The 20,507-nt window shown below is 42.0% G+C and overlaps 1 protein-coding gene across 1 annotated transcript; it reads left to right on the top strand.

Moving 5' to 3' along the window:
• Positions 1-393: 393 nt before the first annotated feature.
• LOC130887455 (60S ribosomal protein L31) lies at positions 394-786 on the top strand. Its single transcript, XM_057789919.1, has one exon. The coding sequence runs from the start codon at positions 409-411 to the stop codon at positions 784-786; it is 378 nt and encodes a 125-aa protein (XP_057645902.1). The 5' UTR covers positions 394-408.
• Positions 787-20,507: the final 19,721 nt, after the last annotated feature.

The raw sequence follows: 20,507 nt of genomic DNA, 5'->3' as shown, positions 1-20,507 counted from the left end.
GACACCTTGTGCTCAAAACATTTTTTGAATATGAGATATACAGACCAAAAGTGTGAGGGGAAAAAGGCTTTCAAGATGCTAAGAAATTTAAGCCCCAAAACAATACAGTTACATAGTTAAAATGAGAGACAGAATCAACTGTCAACTCAGAATGAATGCAAGGCTAAGAGAAGTACCTCTCAAAATTTAAGATATTAAAGATTTTTTTTGTGCCAATGAACTTCACTAAAATAAAAGGAGTATTTTCAGACAGAAGAAATAGAATATTAGCTCAAAACACAGAAATGCCAATAGGACATAAAAATGAAAAAGCAGCTCCTCGCCACACTTCCCGGAAGTTATACTCGCGACGCGGCTTTCCTTCCCACAATCCCTCGCGCCCGTCCTTTCCAGCTTGGGCCCTGTAGAATGGCTCCCGCAAAGAAGGGTGGCGAGAAGAAAAAGGGCCGTTCTGCCATCAACGAGGTGGTGACCCGAGAATACACCATCAACATTCACAAGCGCATCCATGGCGTGGGCTTCAAGAAGCGTGCTCCTAGGGCACTCAAAGAAATCCGGAAATTTGCCATGAAGGAGATGGGGACTCCAGATGTGCGGATTGATACCAGGCTCAATAAAGCCGTCTGGGCCAAAGGAATAAGGAATGTTCCATATCGTATCCGGGTACGTTTGTCCAGAAAACGTAATGAGGATGAGGACTCACCAAACAAACTCTACACATTGGTAACTTACGTACCTGTTACCACATTCAAAAATCTACAGACAGTCAATGTGGATGAGAACTAACCTACTGAATCTCAAAGTTGGAGAACTGCCAAAAAAAAAAAAATGAAAAAGCAATATAAAATATAAATAAATCTAACTGATGCATAAGATAATAAGAGTGTCTTATAACACTTGAAGCATATAAAATTAAAATATACAGTGACAGTTCTGGAAGCACAATCTGTAGCAAATGTTAAATTTAAAAGGGATCTGTATGTTATTGCTGCTCCAGAAGTGAACCAAGGCAACACTTGTAGCGACTAAGTCAGATCTGAGGTGAAGGACTCAGGGGCCCATGCTATCTTCCCCACAGAAATCACTAGAAGAATAGTAAAAGGATGTAACTAGAGAAGGGTCATGGCATAATGATAAAAATCAAGCCCTGAAAATTCCAAAAGAATTATAAGTTCAAAAAAAAAAAAAAAAGAAACCTAAGTAAAATTAAATTAAACATGAAACACATAAACTATGGGGACCAGAAGTCCCAGTGTGTCCGTGGTTATATAGCATCGGGAATGACAAGACACCTTCAGGAACAGAAAAACACTGCAAGTCTGAACTAAAAGAAAAGCTAAGTTTAACCCATACACTGGCAGCCCAAGATGTACCTGAAAATAAGAAAACTGCAGCAATTAAACGCAAAATAGAGTGAACTGCTGAAGTGCTGGTCAAGATAGCATGTGCCTGTAGTCCCAGGGCCCCGGAAGCTACAGGTAGGAGAATTATTTGACTTTGGAGGTCAAGACCAGCCCAGACAGCACAGCAAGACACTGTCACAAAAACAAAGAAAAACCTGACGCAAACCTAGTTGGTCAAGGAAAATAGATTAGATCGCATGCATTCCTAGGGATGTGGAGAAACATCTCATACAGAAAAACAAACCTGTCAGTCCATCAGGAAGATTTAATAGTGGTTCGCACCTGAAAACACGGTTTAGAGAACCAAAGGAAAGATTGACAGATCTGTGCTGAAACCAGAGCAGCCAGACATGTTCACCATCCTCCCCAGAAACTGACAGTACACAGGGACATAGTGACCAATAAAGCGGACTGGACTGTGGTTAATGAACACGTCATAATTGTCACACATGTGGAAGCCAAGCATCGTGTAACATGAAAGCAATGCCAAAGAGGAGAGGCTGGAACAGGAGGACTGTGAGTTCAAGACCAACCGGGGTTGCTTCAAAACCCACCAATCAAACAGAAGCCAGCAACTACAACCACAACCACAACAAAATCCAAGTAGGGAGCAGGGGAAAACATGCTACCATCGACTATACAATGAAAACTATCTCAACCACTCAAAATGTCTTAAGCCCCATTACGACTGAGCTAAACTTGATTTAAAAATCACTACAGAATCCTAAAATATTTGAAATTAAACAAAAAATGGATAAAAGTAATTAAAGGTATTGATTTCATTGTGTGTCTACCAATGTGATGGAGTTTTAGGCTCCATTGAAGTCAAGAAAATTAAAAAAATCTTCTATTTTCTGCTTATAAATATAAAGGTTTTAAGATGTGAACATTTTTAAAGTAACTTTTGCAAACCCGAGTTTTAGGTGTCTCTGTTTTCTGTTGTACAAGGGTAAGGTTTGGTACTTGCTATTCCTTCATTTTTAAATTTAAAGATAAAAGACAAACATTGTAAAAACTGCTGTTTTGATCACCCATGTTCATATTAGTGAAAAGACTTGGCATTCTTTAACATGTCTTTGGGATTTAACTGTTTGGCCTCTGCATGAGTTGTTTGGAATATTTTTGACACAAGGTTACTGCTGGCCTACTCAATGAAAGGTAGAATTCTTGACACAAGGTCTTGCTGGCCCAGGCTGGCATGAATCTTGTCACTCTTCCATGCCAGTAACTTGAGTGCTGGGATGACAGACACACGCCTCCAAACCTGTCCGTTAAATCTCACTTCTTACCCCACATGCCTGCTCATGACACTGCCCACCATTTTGTATGTGCCGTCTGGTATTTGATTATCACAGGAATGGCTTTGGAGGAGCTGGTAATGGTAACACTTAGGCTTCTGGTACCTTAGTGTCATGTTCCTTCTTAGGAAGAACTGCACAGCTATCAATGCAAGAAAGACCTTTCCCAGTGCCTGACCAAGTACAAAGTGATGGCCACTAGCACTAAGGAAGAGTGCTTACCTCAGGGATGAGGCTTTTCAGGTTTTGTTTACATCCTTAACATTAATAGAACGCTATACCTTTAAGCGGAAGTGTAGGAAAGTACTCCGGCCATACACAAAGTAGGTCAAGTGTGTGTGGTGGAGGTCCTCCATAGATGAGTCGTCCTGCTCTCTCCACGAGATGACCTACAGAGACTGTCTGCCCAGAGCTGCTCCTTATGATTTGGCATAAAGGCTGATTGACAAGGACATAGCAGGACAAAGGGCAAGAGCAGAGAAGCCAACACCAGCTGCTACTTCCTCGGCACTCATGTTGCCAGCAGGGAGAAGCCAATCAAAAGTCTACCCACCAGCCCTGGATGCTCATCACCCTTAGCGTGGAAGAAAGAGTAGGTGATTGGCAAAATCTGGAAGAGCATGGTATTTTCTCCAATGCCTGACCCTGATTCTGGAGAGACAGTCTCACTCCAGACGGGATAATTTTTTTCTTAAGCATTACCTTTAAACTAATGTGTTTGGTGCCCTTGCCTATATATTTGAGAATGAAATCAATACAGAAGAGTGAATTAAAATCAGCAACTAATTGAGCTGATGTCAGGGGAAGGAAAATGCAGTCTACCAACAGCCATATTAGTGACAAGTGCGGCCCTGATTTTCTACAGCTTCTCATCAGGGGAGGAGAAACTCTTTTGATTTTAGCCTTTTTCTTCCTGCTGCGTATGATTGCTCTTCGTGGCTTTTCTGCTGTTAGCGGGATCCATGGAGACCCTCATTTCAACCCGGTGTTGCAATGCAGCACTGTGAAATTTGTGATAGAAATTGCCAACCTGCATGGAATTACTCATAGAAGGGTTGATTTAGCTGCACAGAACATCCTGAGAGCACTATAGGCCAGACCTAAGAAAGAAATTCCCCTTTTACTTAAAATAGAAACTTGATGAAGTTTCTTAGGTCTGGCCTATACTGCTCTCAGGATGATTATTTCCTTGAAAATCAAAAAGATCCTAGGACATTTTCTCTTCGTGGTGTGTCCATGAACAAATAAATTTTGAGAATAACTATTTGGCCGGGTCCTTGGCAGAATTCAAAACTAATTTGATCACCTGACACCCAAACTAGATAGTGAGGTCATAGGTCCTTCTTCATGCCCCTCCTCTTCCAGTAACAAACTAACCCAGACAGAGTTATGTAATAAATTACCTTGGTTTCTCTGCATTTCTTCCTGTTTTCCTTCCCTCTTTCCTTCCTCCCGCCCTCCTTTTCTCTCTTCCTCTTTCTTACATTCTTCCTTTCCTCCTTTCTTTTCTTAATATTCCTTGTCTTAAGCCCTGTCTTTACCTGCATTTCCTTGGTCTTCTGACAACAGTCAGCACCGAGCTGATCCGGGACTCATCTACTGCTGCAAGCTTCCAGCAAAGGTGGGCGGTTCTGATGGCACATAGTGACTCCGTGAACTCCCGCTGGCGGAGATTTCTGTTGAATAAACAGATGAGTGAGTAAGCTTATGCCATGTCTGAATGTCCATCTCCATCCATAAACAGTCAATATTAAGAAAGAATTCTCAGGAAAGCCATAGTGAAGAACAAAAAGAAAAAAATCCAAATTCTCAAAACAGAAGGAAATAAGGCCAGTGAAGACCAATGGTCTCACTTGGCAGTTTCTCTAAGCAAGGAAACAACCAAGATCTGAATCATCAGTAAACTAAACACAGATACTAGGCATGTCACACAGGCAGCTGCATTTCAGAAAACATACTTTACATATGTTCATCTTGCTTTCTATGATCTTCCTGTGTCCTTCAATGCCTGTCAGCTCACAGAACACCCAGAAGATCCGGTTCCCCCTGAACAGAGGCTTCTTTTGCTGTGGCCACAATGACTCTTGCTCTGTTTATTGCTATGGATGCCTCGGACACTAAAGTTCAGAGTTCTGGAGAAAGAGAGGTTTTAAAGACTGATGGTCTTCTAAACGGTCATCACTTTCGTACATCAGCCTTTGCCTTAAAAAAGGTGTCTTTGCATTGGTATTAAAGGGGAAACCAGAAACCCAAGAAAATACAAGGGACATTTACTAAAACAACTACCAAATAGATCATAGGCCCTTCACAAGCATGACATTTACATGCATTTACATCAACCAAAATATTCTAAAGTGCAACCTTCTTGATGGTTTTTCTTCCTGCACAGTCTGAAAACTTTGAATCATTTTAAAATATTTTATGAACGCCCGAGTATCATTTTTATAGAGTCCTTTGAATATTATTTTCTACTGTGTCTAAGTGTGGCCAGATCACTGACTTGATGGTAGCAACTGTGACAAAGAAATACATACTGCATTTTCTCTTCAAAATTTGTAAAGTTAAACTGCATGAATTTTAGTGGGGATGACTGTTAAGAAAATTAGCTTTGAAAACAACACCAATAATAGCGATAACTGTCAGCCTCATGGGGCTAATTAAAGTCAATAGGATGAAAAACTAGACCCTGGTACTATCTTGCTACTTGAGGCCAGGAAACTTGTCAAAATATGATGTGTGTTGTGAGGAGCATTTACTTTGCAAGTGTATTTATCGCTCACTTCGTCCCACTTTTCTTCCCTTCTCCCTGGACTTAAAGAAAGGAGACCGACATCCTTAAATTACACCTTTTCAGGTATAAATTTGGTAGATGCTTTCCTGGGCTTCCCTTGAAGATTCTCAGGGTCTGTTCATGGAAGACAATCATGTACAAGGACAGATACTCAATCACCTTGTGCTGTGAGGGCAAACAGAGACTCAAGCCAACAGCCTGCCGTGAAGCATTCCTGGTCTGACCGGTTTCCAAATGTTGACTTTAACTCCCATCTCTTTCCTAGCTTTGATCTCTGCCTTACCTCCCTTAATGGCTCTTTTTATTTGCAAGTCCTTGCTAAACTCCATGTAAATGCTTCAGGGATGTACAGTGAATAAGCAAATTATCTTAGCAAATGCGGAGGAAGACAGAGCAACCACAGCCGAGGAAAAGGAAAATCCACAGAACACGTCTCCAGCATCAAGAGAGAAAACCCAACAAGCCACTGTCCCTGCTAGGAGCACTTGCTTTTGTCTCAATGGAAGATCCGTGAAGTTGTTCAGATTCTTGCATCCATATGCAAATGTCACAGACAGTGTCCAAGGGTGGTGGCGGTGGCTTCTTCTTCTTCTTCTTCTTCTTCTTCTTCTTCTTCTTCTTCTTCTTCTTCTTCTTCTTCTTCTTCTTCTTCTTCTTCTTCTTCTTCTTCTTTCTTCTTCCTCCTCCTCCTTCTCCTCTTCCTCCTCGTTCTTCCTCCTCCTCTTTCTCGTCCTCCCTCCTCCTCCTCCCCCTCTCCTCCTCCTCCTCCTTCTTTTTCTTCTTCTACACTGGGCTCAAATGTAGTTATTGAGTCCTTCTAATTGTTAACCTGTTTTTTGTTTTCTGTTTGAATTTTCCTCTTTTCTACTGGACATGATTTTGTATAAATGCTTTTTTGTAAGCTAAGGTGGTGATTGTGTCAAAGAGAGAGGAGTTTGTGTATAATCTGGACTTACTGTTTCGTTTTTTAAAAAAAGGAATTACTGTGTATATGTGTGGGAATTTTGTCTGCAATTAAGTCTGCATTCTATGTGCTTGCCTTGTGCCTACAGAAGCCAGAAGGGGGCATCAGACACCCTAGAACTAGAGTTACAGGTTGTTTTATGGGAAATCCAGGTCCTCTGGAAGTCAGTGTTCCTACCTGATGAGTCATCTCTCCAGCACCTACCCTGGAGGTTCTAAATAATCACCCTTGAGGTTTGAACAGCAGTTTACCAATGTAATGCCAAACGTATCATCTGACTCACCCCTAAATGTGGCAATGTGGACTGTGGGGAAGCTGAGTGGCAGGCACGTCTTCCCAGGTCCTTCCTTTAACTGTCTGGTGTCACCTCTGCCCGCTGCCCTTCCTGCTGTGCTGACCTCCCAGCAAGACAGGACAGAGTCCTCTGAAACTTCATCAGCTGCTGTTCACTGTCACCTTGCCAAGGGTCCCAGTGCAGACAGTGTACCAGAGCCTTTTTTGTTCTCTCTGAACCTAAGAAAACTTCACATTTGGGTAGTGGATAGCAATTTTCTAGGTAAGTCAACTTAAACACATGCTTAATTAAAAACATGCTCACAAACGTGATTGGAGCCAGTGGTTTGTGAAATAACACACTTCCATAGTATTACAGGGATAACCCTCTTAGAAGTTATTCTCTACAAGGGCCCCTGTCACGCAGCAGAGTAAAAGGGCTGTCACTGGACACTGGGGTGGGGGCTTCTGGAGGTCTTGGGCGAAGAACACATACTTCTATGTCAACAGGAGACATGAGCTCGAGGTCTCTCTTCTTTTGAATATTTTTAAATTTAAATAACATTTCCTTCACTTATTTTACATACTACCAGTTTCCCCTCCCTTCTGTCCTCCCATTCCCTCCCCTTTCTCATCTGCCCCCTCTCCATCTGCTCCTCTATCTCCGTTCAGAAAGGGTCAGGCCTCCCATGGATTTGCACAAAGCATGACCTAGCTCCATCCTTTACACTGAGATGGGGCCAGGTAATCCAGCATGGGGAATAGGTTACCAAAAACCAGCTAAGCGCCAGGGAGAGGTCCTGCTCCCACTGTTAGGAGCCTAGGTCAGTCCCACGCAGGCTGCTAGATGTTAATCCAGTGCCCATGAGCTCTTGCAAGCTCAGGTCTGCTGTCTCTGTGGGTCCCCCCCCATGACTCCTCTGACTCATACAACCCCTCCTCCCTTTCTTTCACAAGACTCTCAGAGCTCAACACAGTGATTGTCTGTGGGTCTCTGCCTCTGCTTCCATCAGTTACTGAATAGAATATTTCTGATGGCAGTTAGGGAAGTCACCGATCTGCATACAGTAGACGGCCAGTTCAGGCACCCTTTCCACTGTTGCTAGGAGTCTTAGTTGGGGTCGTCCTTGTGGATTTCTGGGGTTTCCCTGGCACCAAGTTTCTCCTTAACCCTAAAATATACCCCATCAAGATGTCTCTTTTGTTACTCTTCTGCTCCAACCAGCCTCCAACACCCAGCCTGACCAACCTGCTCCCTCAAGTTCCCATCCCTCCAACTCCCCAACCCCCACACCCAAGCACTGTTTACCTAAAAAAATCTTTTCTACTTCCTTTTCCCAGGGAAATCCATGCATCCTTTTGGGGGGCCTCATTGTTATGTAGACTCTCTGGGGCTGTGGATTGTAGGTTGGTTATCCTATCCTTTAGTCCTAATAACCACCTATGGGTGAGTACATATTATGTTTGTCTTTCTGGGTCTTAAGTTACCTCATTCAGAATAATTTTTTTTCTTGTTCTGTCCATTTTCCTGCAAATTTCATGAGGTTATCGTTTTTTACAGCTAAGTAATACTCCATTGTGTGAATATGCCACATTTTCTTTATCCATTCGTCGATTGAGGGGCATCTAGGTTGTTTCCAGGTTTTGGCTATTACGAATAACGCCTCTATGAACAGAGTTGAGCAAGTGTCCTTAAAGACACATACTGGATTAACTCAAAAATGTGCAGACAATGAGACTTTCTGAAGTCTAAGATAGTCCTAAGTGGGATGTCTTCATCAAGCTCCTCCCCTCCAGGCTCAGGGAGCTCTGCGGTAGAGGGGCTGGGGAAATCACAAGAGTCAGAGGAGGTGAGAGATTCCAAAGAGGCAGTGTCTCCCAGACACAGCAGGACTGGCATACACACGAACACATGGACACTGTGACAGCGCCCACAAGACCTGCACATGAATAAGCCAGACAGGGTCTCAGCACGAAGAGGGGAAGTGGATATGGACTTCCACCTCTAACTAAGAAGCTATTTGTAATTGATACCTTCGGGAAGAGGAAAAATCAGTTTTCCCCAGTGGGTGTCGATGGTATATGAGTCACACCCCAGGGTTGGCCCCGTGCCCAGGAAATGTTGGCCAACACAGAATGAACTCCATGGGGGTTTTCGTGGGCTTTGTCTTTTTGTCAATTTGGCATGTCATCTTAATTGATATTTTGTTTGTTTTTATCTTAATATTGTGGGGTTTCTAATTTGTTTTTGAAAGAGTGAAAGAGAAAGAGAAAATATAAAATTGGTTGGTTAGGGAGGTGAGAAAGATTTGGTAGGAGTTGTAGAAGGAACAAACCTGATCAAAATATATTGTTTAAAAAATTAAATTACAAGAAAGAAGAAAGCTTATCAAAATGTCACATCCAGGGTAGTACTGGAGGGATGGATGGGGACAATTTAAGGTTGACTTCAATCTTTGGCTATGTTCAACTTTTAAGCAGGAACTTGAATTGCTTTTAAAGTACCAGTGACTGCCTTTTAAAATTAAAGATTTACATGAAATACACAGTAGCAGAAGTAATTGCAGCTGATTAGTATGTGATTCAGATATGTAACCCGTGGGATATTCGACCTCTTGAGCAAGAAACAGAATAATGTCAGGACCATGGATGAAAGGGTGAGAAGATCTCCATGTCTTGGTGAGAAGTCCCCTGCTACCTCCGTACCTGGCCTGCCCTTGATAGAGTCTGTGGGTCCACCATGGAGCCTGGAGAACATATACACATTTTTTAAAAATTTTGATGAGAATATCATACATGAAAACTGCTTTTGCGTAATTTCCATCCATCTCTTCCTTCCTCCATCTTCTTCTCTAGCTGCTACTCCATCTCTAGTTTGTGACCTCTTTTTAATTATTATTGTTTTACACACACATGTATTCAACCTGCTGATCCCATACAGTGTTGCTCATATGTGTATGAATGTGGCCATATGAAATTAGATAACAATTTACAAGCGGTTCATCCATGGAGAAGACATTCTTTCTCTCTCAGCAGCCATTTGTTGCCCATAGTTCTACATCCAGGGGTGGGACCTTGCGAGATTCTCCCTACCCATGTTGGCACGTCAACTAGCACTGTTACTGTGCTGGTCCTGGTTAGGCAACAATACCATTGAAATTTTGTGGGTACAGTTCCCCTGTCATAGATAAAAGACACATTCTCTCAGCCGCCATCTTAGTCCCCTGGTTCTTGAAATATCCCACATCCCCATGTCCGCAATGTTCTGAGCTTTAGATGTGGGGGTGTTGTAGATATATCAAGTGAGGGTCAACCTCCCATGGTCTGTCCTCTTCGTTTTGATCAGCTATGAATTTCTCTACTAGTCTCCATCTTCTACAAAAGAAGCTTCTTGGATTGGAGCTGTGGGCATGGGGGAAGTTTTGAAAATGCAGTTAGGAGCTATATTGCTTTAGGAAAGTAGCCATCATCGTTCTCCTCTGGAGTCCATGATGCCACCAACCCTGAGTAGCTGACTGGGTTTACAGTACCAGGCATGAATCTCCTCCCACTGAGTGGGTCTTGAGTCCAATTAGACAGCAGTGGGATAGCCCCAAGTACAAGTGCCTCTGTAGATAGGAATAGCAGACACCAGGTTCTTCGAAGGGGGTGATGGGAAAAAAGGGAGGGGGAGGTTTGGTAATACAGAAAGCGATGAATGAAGAATAAATAACAATAAGGGCTTTTTTAAAAAACCACAGGAAAACGTTATTTTTGTCTACTTAAAATACATATATCATATATGTACAGGAAGTAACACCACTTGGGGTTATAAAGTTCCCCACAAGAGCCATAAACTGACTATCTAACAAAACTCCAGTACCGAGCATGGAAACCTCCTCTTGAGTTGGTCAGGGAAGTCTGAGAAATCCCCCCAAACAATAGTCTGTTACTGTTGCCCTTGGTGTCCTCCCAGCTCCTGAAGGTAGGACCCTATTTCTGAAGGCCCGCATGCTCTGGGCACAGGACTTGGAAGAATCATGCTGAAGGTCTCCTCCTTGAGGACTAGCTCTCCTCGGAGCCAAAGTTGCTGCATAAGCTGCCAGGAGAGAAAAGCAGTCAGTTCGATGGGACAGTAAAGCCTATGGACCACAAGGATCAGCCCACTGAGGTGTCGAGTTCACATCTTGAGCATCAGGACCCCTGCACTTGGATAGTGAGGAAATGATGAGGCTGGCTGTGCTGGCCGCCTCACGGGGAGGAACCTACATAACCACAGTGGGTGGACCCTTCTACTTAGACTCCCAGCTGACTCGTGACTGGAAATGGCAACCACATAATTACAAAGTTAAGACTCCTGAATGATGAATGGGCTGTGGTGGCTTCGTTCTGTGTAAGTCTGGCTTACAGCCACCATTACCTTAAATACAGCCCCTTCTAAATAAATCACAGTGCGCACCAGGGACTGGGAAAGTGAATTATGGTGAAAATGCATTCCCTAAATCCATTTTTTCCCTCTGTGCAAGCTTGCCAAAGTTCTATAGCTTGTGTTCATGCAGGGCTCTTGCTCTGGTGTCTACTCAAAATACAGGCTACAAGTCAGGACCGCCCTTTCCTTAACTGAACTTCTGTATCAGGAGAGAATCTTAACATTTTCCCATCCACACAACTAAAGGAACTTGTAGAGAAGGAGCTCCCATTGCCCTGCCGCGTGCCCACTCAGCCAGCAAGCACTGTGATGCCCTGGAAGGAAGCCGGGCATCCTCTTCACCCCTTCCTTCCTCTTCCTTTCTTTTTTTATGTTTTTTATTCTTCCTTTCTTTTCAAAAAATTAATTGAAATTAATACACAGAGCACAGTATTTACCACCATAACCCCCTTTAACGATACTGTTCACTAGAGTTAAGCAAACTCACTGTGTTGGACAGGTAGTCCGTCTCTAGAATGTTCTCATCTTGCTAAAATAAAACTCCAACTCATTCAACAAAACTTCCCATACCCACCCCCTCTTAAATAAGATGGCAGCCACCATTATACTTATCCCAAGGATTTTAGCTACTGTTTACCTTTTGTAAGTGGAATTGCAAGGAGCATACCTTTTGTGACTGGTTCATCTTATCCAACATACTATCTCAAGGTTTATCCGTGTTATGAATGTCTCAAGATTTCCCTCCTTTTAAAATAGAGGCATATTCTATTATATCATATATCGCTTTTTGTTAGTCCTCCTCTGTCAAGGGGCACAAGTTCCTTTCCACTTCCGGCTGTTGTAGAAATGTTATTGCAAATACACGTTTAGGAGCCTGGCTTTAACTCCTTTCGCCTGAGCCTCGTTCTATAAGGCTGTATGCCAATGAACGACTGTTCTGAAACTCCTGTGTTCAAACAGTGCAAACTGAGCATCGCAAAAGCTTTCTCAGCTAAGCCCTGCTTTTTATAAATGAGGATGAACGAAGCAGATCAATAAACGAAGAGGTCAGAGTGTGGAGAACATATCCAGGTGAGGGGCTCTAGAGACTGGGAAACAGGGAGGGGAAGAGAAGGCTTGCTTGTAAGAGCAAGTTGAGGAAAGCCCTGGGGAGCTGGGTATGAGAGGTTGAGGAAAGAGAGCCCTGGGTAAAGAAAATACCTCATGCAAAGACCTTGAGTCACTTTCACGGCTGATGCTTGAGGTTAGGAGTGAATGCCAAAAAAAGCTGCTTAATGTAATTTATTATTTGCATAAGAATAGACCTTAATCAGTAACATCTTTTATAAACTAAAATATACTATTTCCCTAAAGGGTTTTATTTTGATTTTTAAGATAAAAACCACAGACTATATCTTTCTTCTATTTTCTTGCAGCAGAATATTCATGCAGATTAGGGATAAATCATGTTAAGTTGCATCTTTGTACTGGGTGGCTTCTTAATAGGGATCTAATAAGGCTACTTGAGCTGATCTTTTTAAGTGGCTACTCATATTTCATATTGTGTGCTCTGCTTTCCTTACCCCGAGGTACAGGCAAGAACACGCACGCGCCCACACACTCGCGCAAATAAATTCACATTATAAATGTCAATTAATTACATTCCCAGTTGACATTATTAAATATCATGGTGTCATTTTATGTAAAGTCTTCTTAAATCCACATTGTCTTTAACATAACCTCTTCTAAATGAACCACACCCACCGTACATTGGAGACCAGAAAAATAAATTGTGCTGAAAATGAATCTTCTGCCAGAAACCATAATTCTGAGTCATGCTTCCAGTGACTGAAGGGCCGTACAATGTGGAGAGACTTTAATAACCATGACAATTACAGTGACAGACACTTCCAGAGCCCTGGAGATGATACATCAGGTGTGCTATTAGGTGTGCTTCATTTGGTCCTCACAGCTCTAAGGGCTATACGATTAATTACTGTCTGCTGCTCCTCTGCAAAGGCCAAGGCTTAAGAAACACTTTGCCTGAGATTCCAACGCAGCCTTGTCTGGATCCTGGTGAGCCTACTCGTGAACCACACTCTGTCCCTGGACTCTTCAACTCATCCCTTCCCCTGCTGGTGACAAATTTCCCTATAAAATGTGTTGTTTTGTTGTCGGAGGCTGCTTGTTTGTTCCTGGATGTGCAGACCCGAAATAATCACACGGAAACTATATTATTTGCAATATTGTTTGGCTAATAGTTTAAGCATATTGTTAGCTAGCTCTTACAGCTTACATTAACGCACCTCCATTAATCTGTGCATCGCCACAAGGTCGTGGCCTACAGGCAAAGTTCCAGCTAGTGGCTCACATCTTTCTCTTCTGGTGGCTGCATGACGTTTCCCTGACTCTGCCTTCTTTCTCCTAGCATTCAGTTTAGTTTTCCCGCCTAGCTCTATTCTGTCCTATCATAGGCCAAAGCAACTTCTTTATTCATTAACCAATAAAAGCAACACATAGACAGAAGGACTTCCCACATCAGAGTTTACATTACTTCCTCCCTTACACCCTAGACATCTCAGCTTGCTTTTATGTACACTTAAAAACATAAATGATGTTACATGTCCTTTTTTTCTGTAAACTAGGCTTTTATTTTGAAGTATATCTTATGTCATAGATTCACATAAACTGACAGTCAACCCTCGTAAATGTTTTGAGTTTCTGTTTTTTTTTTTTCCTGGTGATGTTTTATGGAGGTATGTTGTTTCAGCACACTGTTCTTCCCAATAAAAGTAGGTCTCCCTAGCTATGATGTTTTGCAGCAGTACTGTACTGTTTTAAATATGTAATAAAATAGCTTAATGTTAGAGCAACAGGACAATCAAATTATCACTATATTTTCCATGTATTCTTTAAAAATATGTAGGAGAAGCCCAGCAGTGGTGGCACACACCTTTAATCCCAGCACTCGGGAGGCAGAGGCAGGCTGATCTCTGTGGGCTCGAGGCCAGCCTGGTCTACATAGCTAGTCTCAGTACAGGCATCAAAACTACAGACAAATCCTGTCTTGAAAAACACAAAAGAAAAAAGTAGGAGGAGATATTTAATGTTAAATAATTTTTATTTTTTTCAATTTAATCTTTGTAACTAATGAAAATATATCACTGTTTACAAGAGTCTTTCTTCATATTTTTTCCCAGAGGTGTTTTTCAGATTTATTTATGATGTTGAGGTGCGGGGGAAATGCTCACATCTGTGGAAAGGCAATGTGCACATGATTGCTCATGGCAGCACACAGTATAACAGGCAAGGTTTCACTTATGTCTGGAATAGTCCATAGCATGAAGATGTGCTAGGGTGGCCCACACCCTTCCAGCAGGATCCTACAAACAGCATGCTGGCCACAACAAACAAGCTAAAAAATGATTCTTTCAGTAGGATGCTATTTCATGGGGCATTAAACAAACCACAGAGGGAATTTAGGGGTATACGAAACTCAAATGGATATTTAAGAAAAGCATTAAGAACAGCATGAAAAACAACCTTCGTGACAATGACTTTTCTCTGAGGAAGGAAAGTGATCAAGGGAAAATACAAGAGTCTCAACTGTATTGGCACTGTTTAATGTCTTAACCAAGGTTGCAGTCCCAAAGCACATGCATGGTTTACTAATACTGTCCAGTATTTGGATATTTTATACTAAATTATAAGCAAAATCACTATCATTTTTTTGTGTGATCATTTTGTAACAGGATAGCTTATTTAATTTTCTTTTTGTTTCTATGAATACGTTCATTGGCTATTGGTGGGGTTCCCAGTGAGTGAATCATATCATAACTGAAATTACTGTCCATGTCTTACTAAAGTATAGAAAACCGATTGAATTTTCCATAAATTTTACTATACAGAACATTTTACAATGATGGCTACGGAAGTTGCCTATTCATCATCAAACATACATAGTTTATTATTCCAGTATAATGATAAGACATACAAAATCGTGTGGGGCATGCAGGTGATGAAATACATATTCAATGTGCATATGCTGTTGTTTCTGATCTCATCTTACTACAAGGAAACTTTCATTTACTTTGACTTGTGCTGCCGCAAGCACTTCTACAATTCAAGGTGGATTGGATGGAACAGTTTTGTTCTGTGCTTTTTGTAATACAGTTGAATCCTAGGTTTTTCCCCTAAAGCAGAAAGAATGAAGTTTTCTCATTACTTCTGGATGCCCGTCCATCAGTTCCTTAAAGACGTGGAAGGATTCCCTTGCGGAGCATAAACTTTGAAGTGAAATATGTAGTCTTTTTTTTTTCTCCATTTTTTAAGGAATTTCTTGCAATCTTTAGAAATAAGTCTAAACACAGCATCATCTCCTGACCATCACAACTGTGTTACCATGCAATTTTACACACTTCTCTTGCAGACACAATGACTCGTGCAGGCAGAAGGCGTATTTGGCCACCTGTACAATGAGTGTTTTATTTGTAGAACTTTTTTTTCCCCAAACTTCTCTTTTGAATACTACCAAATCACCTCCATCATCCTTCCCTGTTATGATTACCCACATGGGAGATGGTGGAATGGAGAGAAAACACCAGTCTTTCATCTGGGATATGAGAACTTCAATATGCCTGGCAGTAGATTTTCAGCTAGTTACAGAACATGAGCAAGATTAGTATCCTTCTTTCTAGGAAAGGAATGTCTGTTTCTGCTCATACAGAACGGAGTATTTTCTACCACCTTGATATTAAGCATTGTGGGCTGAGCTGACAGACTCAGAAGCTTATAGCTCCAATCTGTGAACACTAGAGACTTATGTTGGCGTTGGAAGCCAGAACTTATAGCTTCATGTTCTCCAGACAAAGGCTCAATGCTCTGAGCTCTGATTTCCAGTGGGCTGGCACCCAACCCTAGCTAATGAAATCTTGGCTCAAAGCAGTGGTCAATAGTCAGTGCCAGCTGGTGTGATGGTTCCTAAGTATTGGATCTCAAGATGTGCGGCGCCTAACAATGAATAGTGCTGCAGCATTTAGGTTTCAGGACCCTCCAGCCGTCACAGTGGCTCCTGCTACACTTCTCGGACTTTGGGACCCTTGACCTGCAGGGCAGAGTAGCTCTCTGGGATTTCCCAGCAGATGGAGCTCATAATTCATCTTCAGTTCCACACGTCTTCTGCCTCCTGCTGTCTTGGCAACCCTATCTTCTCTCCCTTTCTCTCTTCTTCTATTGGCCTTTGACATCTTTACCCTAGTGGCATCCAGCAACGCCCGGGCTGCCTTTGTGCTCCTTCTGCTGCTGTTGTAGCCTCTTTATGGAATCATCTTTGTCTTCTCTAACCGCAGTGACGGTCAGAAGTGGACAAGAATACTCTTTCCTTGGGTCCCAGTGTCACAACACCAAGGGCAGCATAGGACACCCTGGTTATATAAACAGAAAAGAAGTGTTTTTTTTGGGGGGGCATTTAATTAGCATGTGTTTCTTCCTGTTTCCCCAACTGTAGCCTTACATATTGACCAAATATGCAGGGCTCCCATGACAAACTCCATTCTGAGCCACCAAGAGAGGTCCACCCTTCTTGGGCTGATTGAGAATAGTTCAAGGGTCATTTAGAGTGTAAAAGACATGTCCCAGAGTCATGTATGCTGAGAGTGCACAGGCCGTCTGGAATAGTCACGACTAGAACAAGCGGCTGAAGCAACAGTCGTAGGATGGTGATGTAGTTGCTGGGATGTTCTCACAGTGGCAGGAAAGTGCCTACGTCCACCAGGCCTGCCCTGGAGGCCATCTGGCCAGCTGCCAAAGAAGGGGCAGTTTGCTCAGAACAGTCTGTCAGGCTTAAGGGAAGGGCCTGCTGGCTGCTGTTTCAGTGATCTACAGCCCAATTCTGACCATTTCAGTCACTCACAAAAATAATAAACAATGAATGGTGCCTTCAGAAAAGACCAAAAGCTGAATGCAAAACTAAGAGTCTTAGCAACGTTGAATGACGCCTAAGCCCTGGCTGAGAGCTGAAGAAAACTGAGGTAGCTCTACTATGTCTCAAATCGGTGAAACCTGGGCTGGGGAGCCAAAAGCAAACATAGATGTTCCATGGTGGTGTATCAAGATAGCAGCCATAACAACCCTACGTTTCCTTCTGAATTTGACATGGTTCTACCAAGAGATGGACACTGAAGATCAATTAAGTTTCTTTGTTAAAAAATTTTAGGCAGGATAATAAGAATATCCCTCAATTAGAGTATTAGGAGCAAAGTGAACACATATTAATTTGCGATCACAACTTTCCATGTCACAGCCAAAATACTGCTGAAAATACCTTTTAACCCTCTTCTCTTTCTTTTGAGACAAGGTCTCACCCTGAAGCCTAGACTGGCCTTGAACTTCAGATCCTCCTGCAAGTACCTCTCTGGCACCCAGATGATGGGCCTGTACCACCGTGCTTGCTAAATTTGATTTCTTAAAGTCACCTTAGATGGTTTTATGATGAACTCAGAAAAGAATTTATGAGGGACAATTAAGACGGCCGCCATCATTTTGTAAGTGTCCTGTACAACATGCACCAAAATTGATTAGATGGCTTTAGTTAAAAAAAAAAAAAAAAAAAAAAAAAAAAAAAAAAAAAAAAAAAAATGTAAGTGCCAAGCTGCAAAGACCCGGAAGCTTGCTATCCTTTCCTTGTGTAGTTCTGAAGTACTGACTGTAGCCTCCTGAAGCCTAAGTACTAGCTCAGCAATGTGTCCACAGTGTGCGTTTGTGTAATCAGCATCTCCTCCCTGACCTTGTTTTCCCCCGTGTTTATACTTTAGCTTTTATCTGGCCAGTTCTATGCACGATGCTTGTCTTGTTTGCCACTGTACATGTGCAAAAATGGCAGGAGGCAAGAACTTGGCTGTCATTATCATTATTACAGAATCCTTCTCAGCTTCCATGCTGTTAATTCTTCACCAAGTCTTTCAGTTCTTCCATTTCCTTCAGAAACATTCAGCAAATTCATCTCTAAACACCTGTCTTCCTGTCCGTGGGTAAACAAGGATTGAACACAATGACATTCGCTCCTCCCAGTCCCTGCGCACACTTCCACACTTCTCGTCTCTGGAGATAAACTCCTCCTCTGAAAAAAAAAAAAAAAAAAAAAAGGAGCAGGCCTCCCAGGGATGTCCACAGAGCATGGCCTCACAAGATAAAATAAGACCAAGTAGAAACCCTTATATCACAGCTGGAGGGAGGAACAAAGTAGGAGGGAATGAGTTCCATCACAGGTGAAAGAGTCAGAGACACTCCCACTCCCGTTGTTGGGAGTCCCACGAGAACACCAAGCTACACCAACCATAAGGTATATGTAGAGGACCTAGCTCAGACCCATCCAGACTCGGTATTTGTTGTTTCAGTCTCTGTGAGCCCCCCTGAGCCCTGTGTTTGATTCTGTGACCTGTGTTTTCGTGGGGTCTTTGACCCCTCTCGCTCCTGTATTCCTTCCTCCCCTCTTCTGTAGGGTTCCACAGCTCCACCTAGTTAAATAGTATATTCTTATTTGGGGTATTTTATTGTCTAATGATTCTTGAATATTCTTTCAAAAACCTTGACAAAGTACTCCAAACATCTTTTCTCTTAAATTCCCAAAATAAAGTATTTCAAGTCCCATTCAAGTTTAACAAGAATGTTATGTTCTTGTTATAATTATGATCTTTTAAAGTGCTGTTACCTGGATCACAGGAATGACAGAAGACCATGAACTCTTTGAGCAGAATGTGCGTATAAACTGAGTGTTTATGTTCTCTCTGAATGGGTTGAAATTCAACTTCCAAGGTCATGGCATTAGGAAGTAGGGCCGATATCTGACTCCTGATTTTTTTAATGATAAAGAATAATTAGATAAACGCATCGGTCATGAGGCAGAGTCTCATGGAAAGGATTAATGCTCCCATTAAGCAGAACCTAGAACGTTAGCTTGTCCTTTCTGCCAACACATCAAGGAGGCCTTGCGTTTGAATCAGGAGGCCGTCCATCACCAGACAGCATGGTACTTTGGTCTTGAACTTTCCAGCCACAGAATTACAAGAAATAAGTTTTTGTTGATGATGAGACACAGGTTCCATGGTATTTTTGTTTTGAAATAAAATCGTCCATCAGACTAAGACCTGCATGATTTTCTATGAAATCTAAACCTAAGTCATCTAGCAGTAGACTTCACAGGGATCTCATGGTACTTTGAGCAAAGACCCCTGACAGGAGAACTGACTTGTCATTGAGTCCTAAGGAGCATAGTCAAGCTGAATCAGCCCCTTGCTGTATCTGTGAACTTTTCATTCACCTGCAGTAGGTGTAGGGCTAAGGTTGCCACCTGGAGCGATGTGTTGGCAGAGGACCATGGCAAGCCTGAAATGGTGGCGTTATTTATTAGAATAATACTTTCATGCTTCACCCTTAAACCTGGGGCCACTTTTGTGTTAAAGGCTTTTTTAAAAATAACTCATCCATGGACTTTAAATGAGACTATCATTCAAAATGAACACTTAAAACCCGTGATTAATACTGAAAAAGTATGTTCTATTGTAATATTGCCAGGCACCCTTTTAAGTGCTTTTAAAACATCATTTATGTATGTGCATACATCATACCCTTTAATTCTTCAACCCTAAGAGGAAAGGATGCTGTTTCATCCTGGTTTTATAGATGAAGAGAGCAAGACTTTATATCTGCAATTTTAAGGACCATCCAGTGAAACTTTCAAAATGACAATCATTCAGATGATGGGTCTTTCTCAGGAAAGTTTTAAGACAGTCTAACTGCACCAAAATGTAAATTCATTCTTAAATCCATTGTAGGAAATATAGGTTTATAACAACAGTACACATCGAACTAAATTAAAGGTAGATCTTAGCCCCACTTGGTGGAGCATGCCTATAGCTGTAGTGCTTGGAAAGCTCAGGGAGGAGAATTGTACTTGCAGCTAGCCTGGGCTACAAGGAGTTCCAAGCCAGTGGGAAAATTACATAGTGAGTTTAAGTCTAGCCTAATAAGTAGTAAGTCTCTGTGTCCTGCCTCAAAAGGAAAACATGGAATGCAAGATATGGGTCTCATGGTTTAGCTTATACATAGTTTATGAACATACTAGGTCATGATTCTAAGAATATTGTACTTGTTCCTAATCTGAGGCATATTTAAATATTTTTAAGTAAACTGTGGAGGGTCACAATAGTTTCATAGCATCCATGTATGCTATACTTGAGAACTCACTGGGCAGCAATTCTCTCACCCCCTCACTTGGGTCCAGCAGCGGTCCTCCGTCAATGCCCAATATGAGTTTGCTTGCTTGTTTTTTGTATTGTTTTGTTTCTGCTACAGATTGGGGCTTTAGGAAACTGTGAAAACACGCACCACTCCC

This window comes from Chionomys nivalis, chromosome 15, assembly GCF_950005125.1.
Source record: "Chionomys nivalis chromosome 15, mChiNiv1.1, whole genome shotgun sequence".
Classification (NCBI taxonomy): Eukaryota; Metazoa; Chordata; class Mammalia; order Rodentia; family Cricetidae; genus Chionomys; species Chionomys nivalis.
The sequence above is the reverse complement of the archived record's forward strand: the minus strand, read 5'-3'. Positions and strand labels throughout refer to the sequence as shown.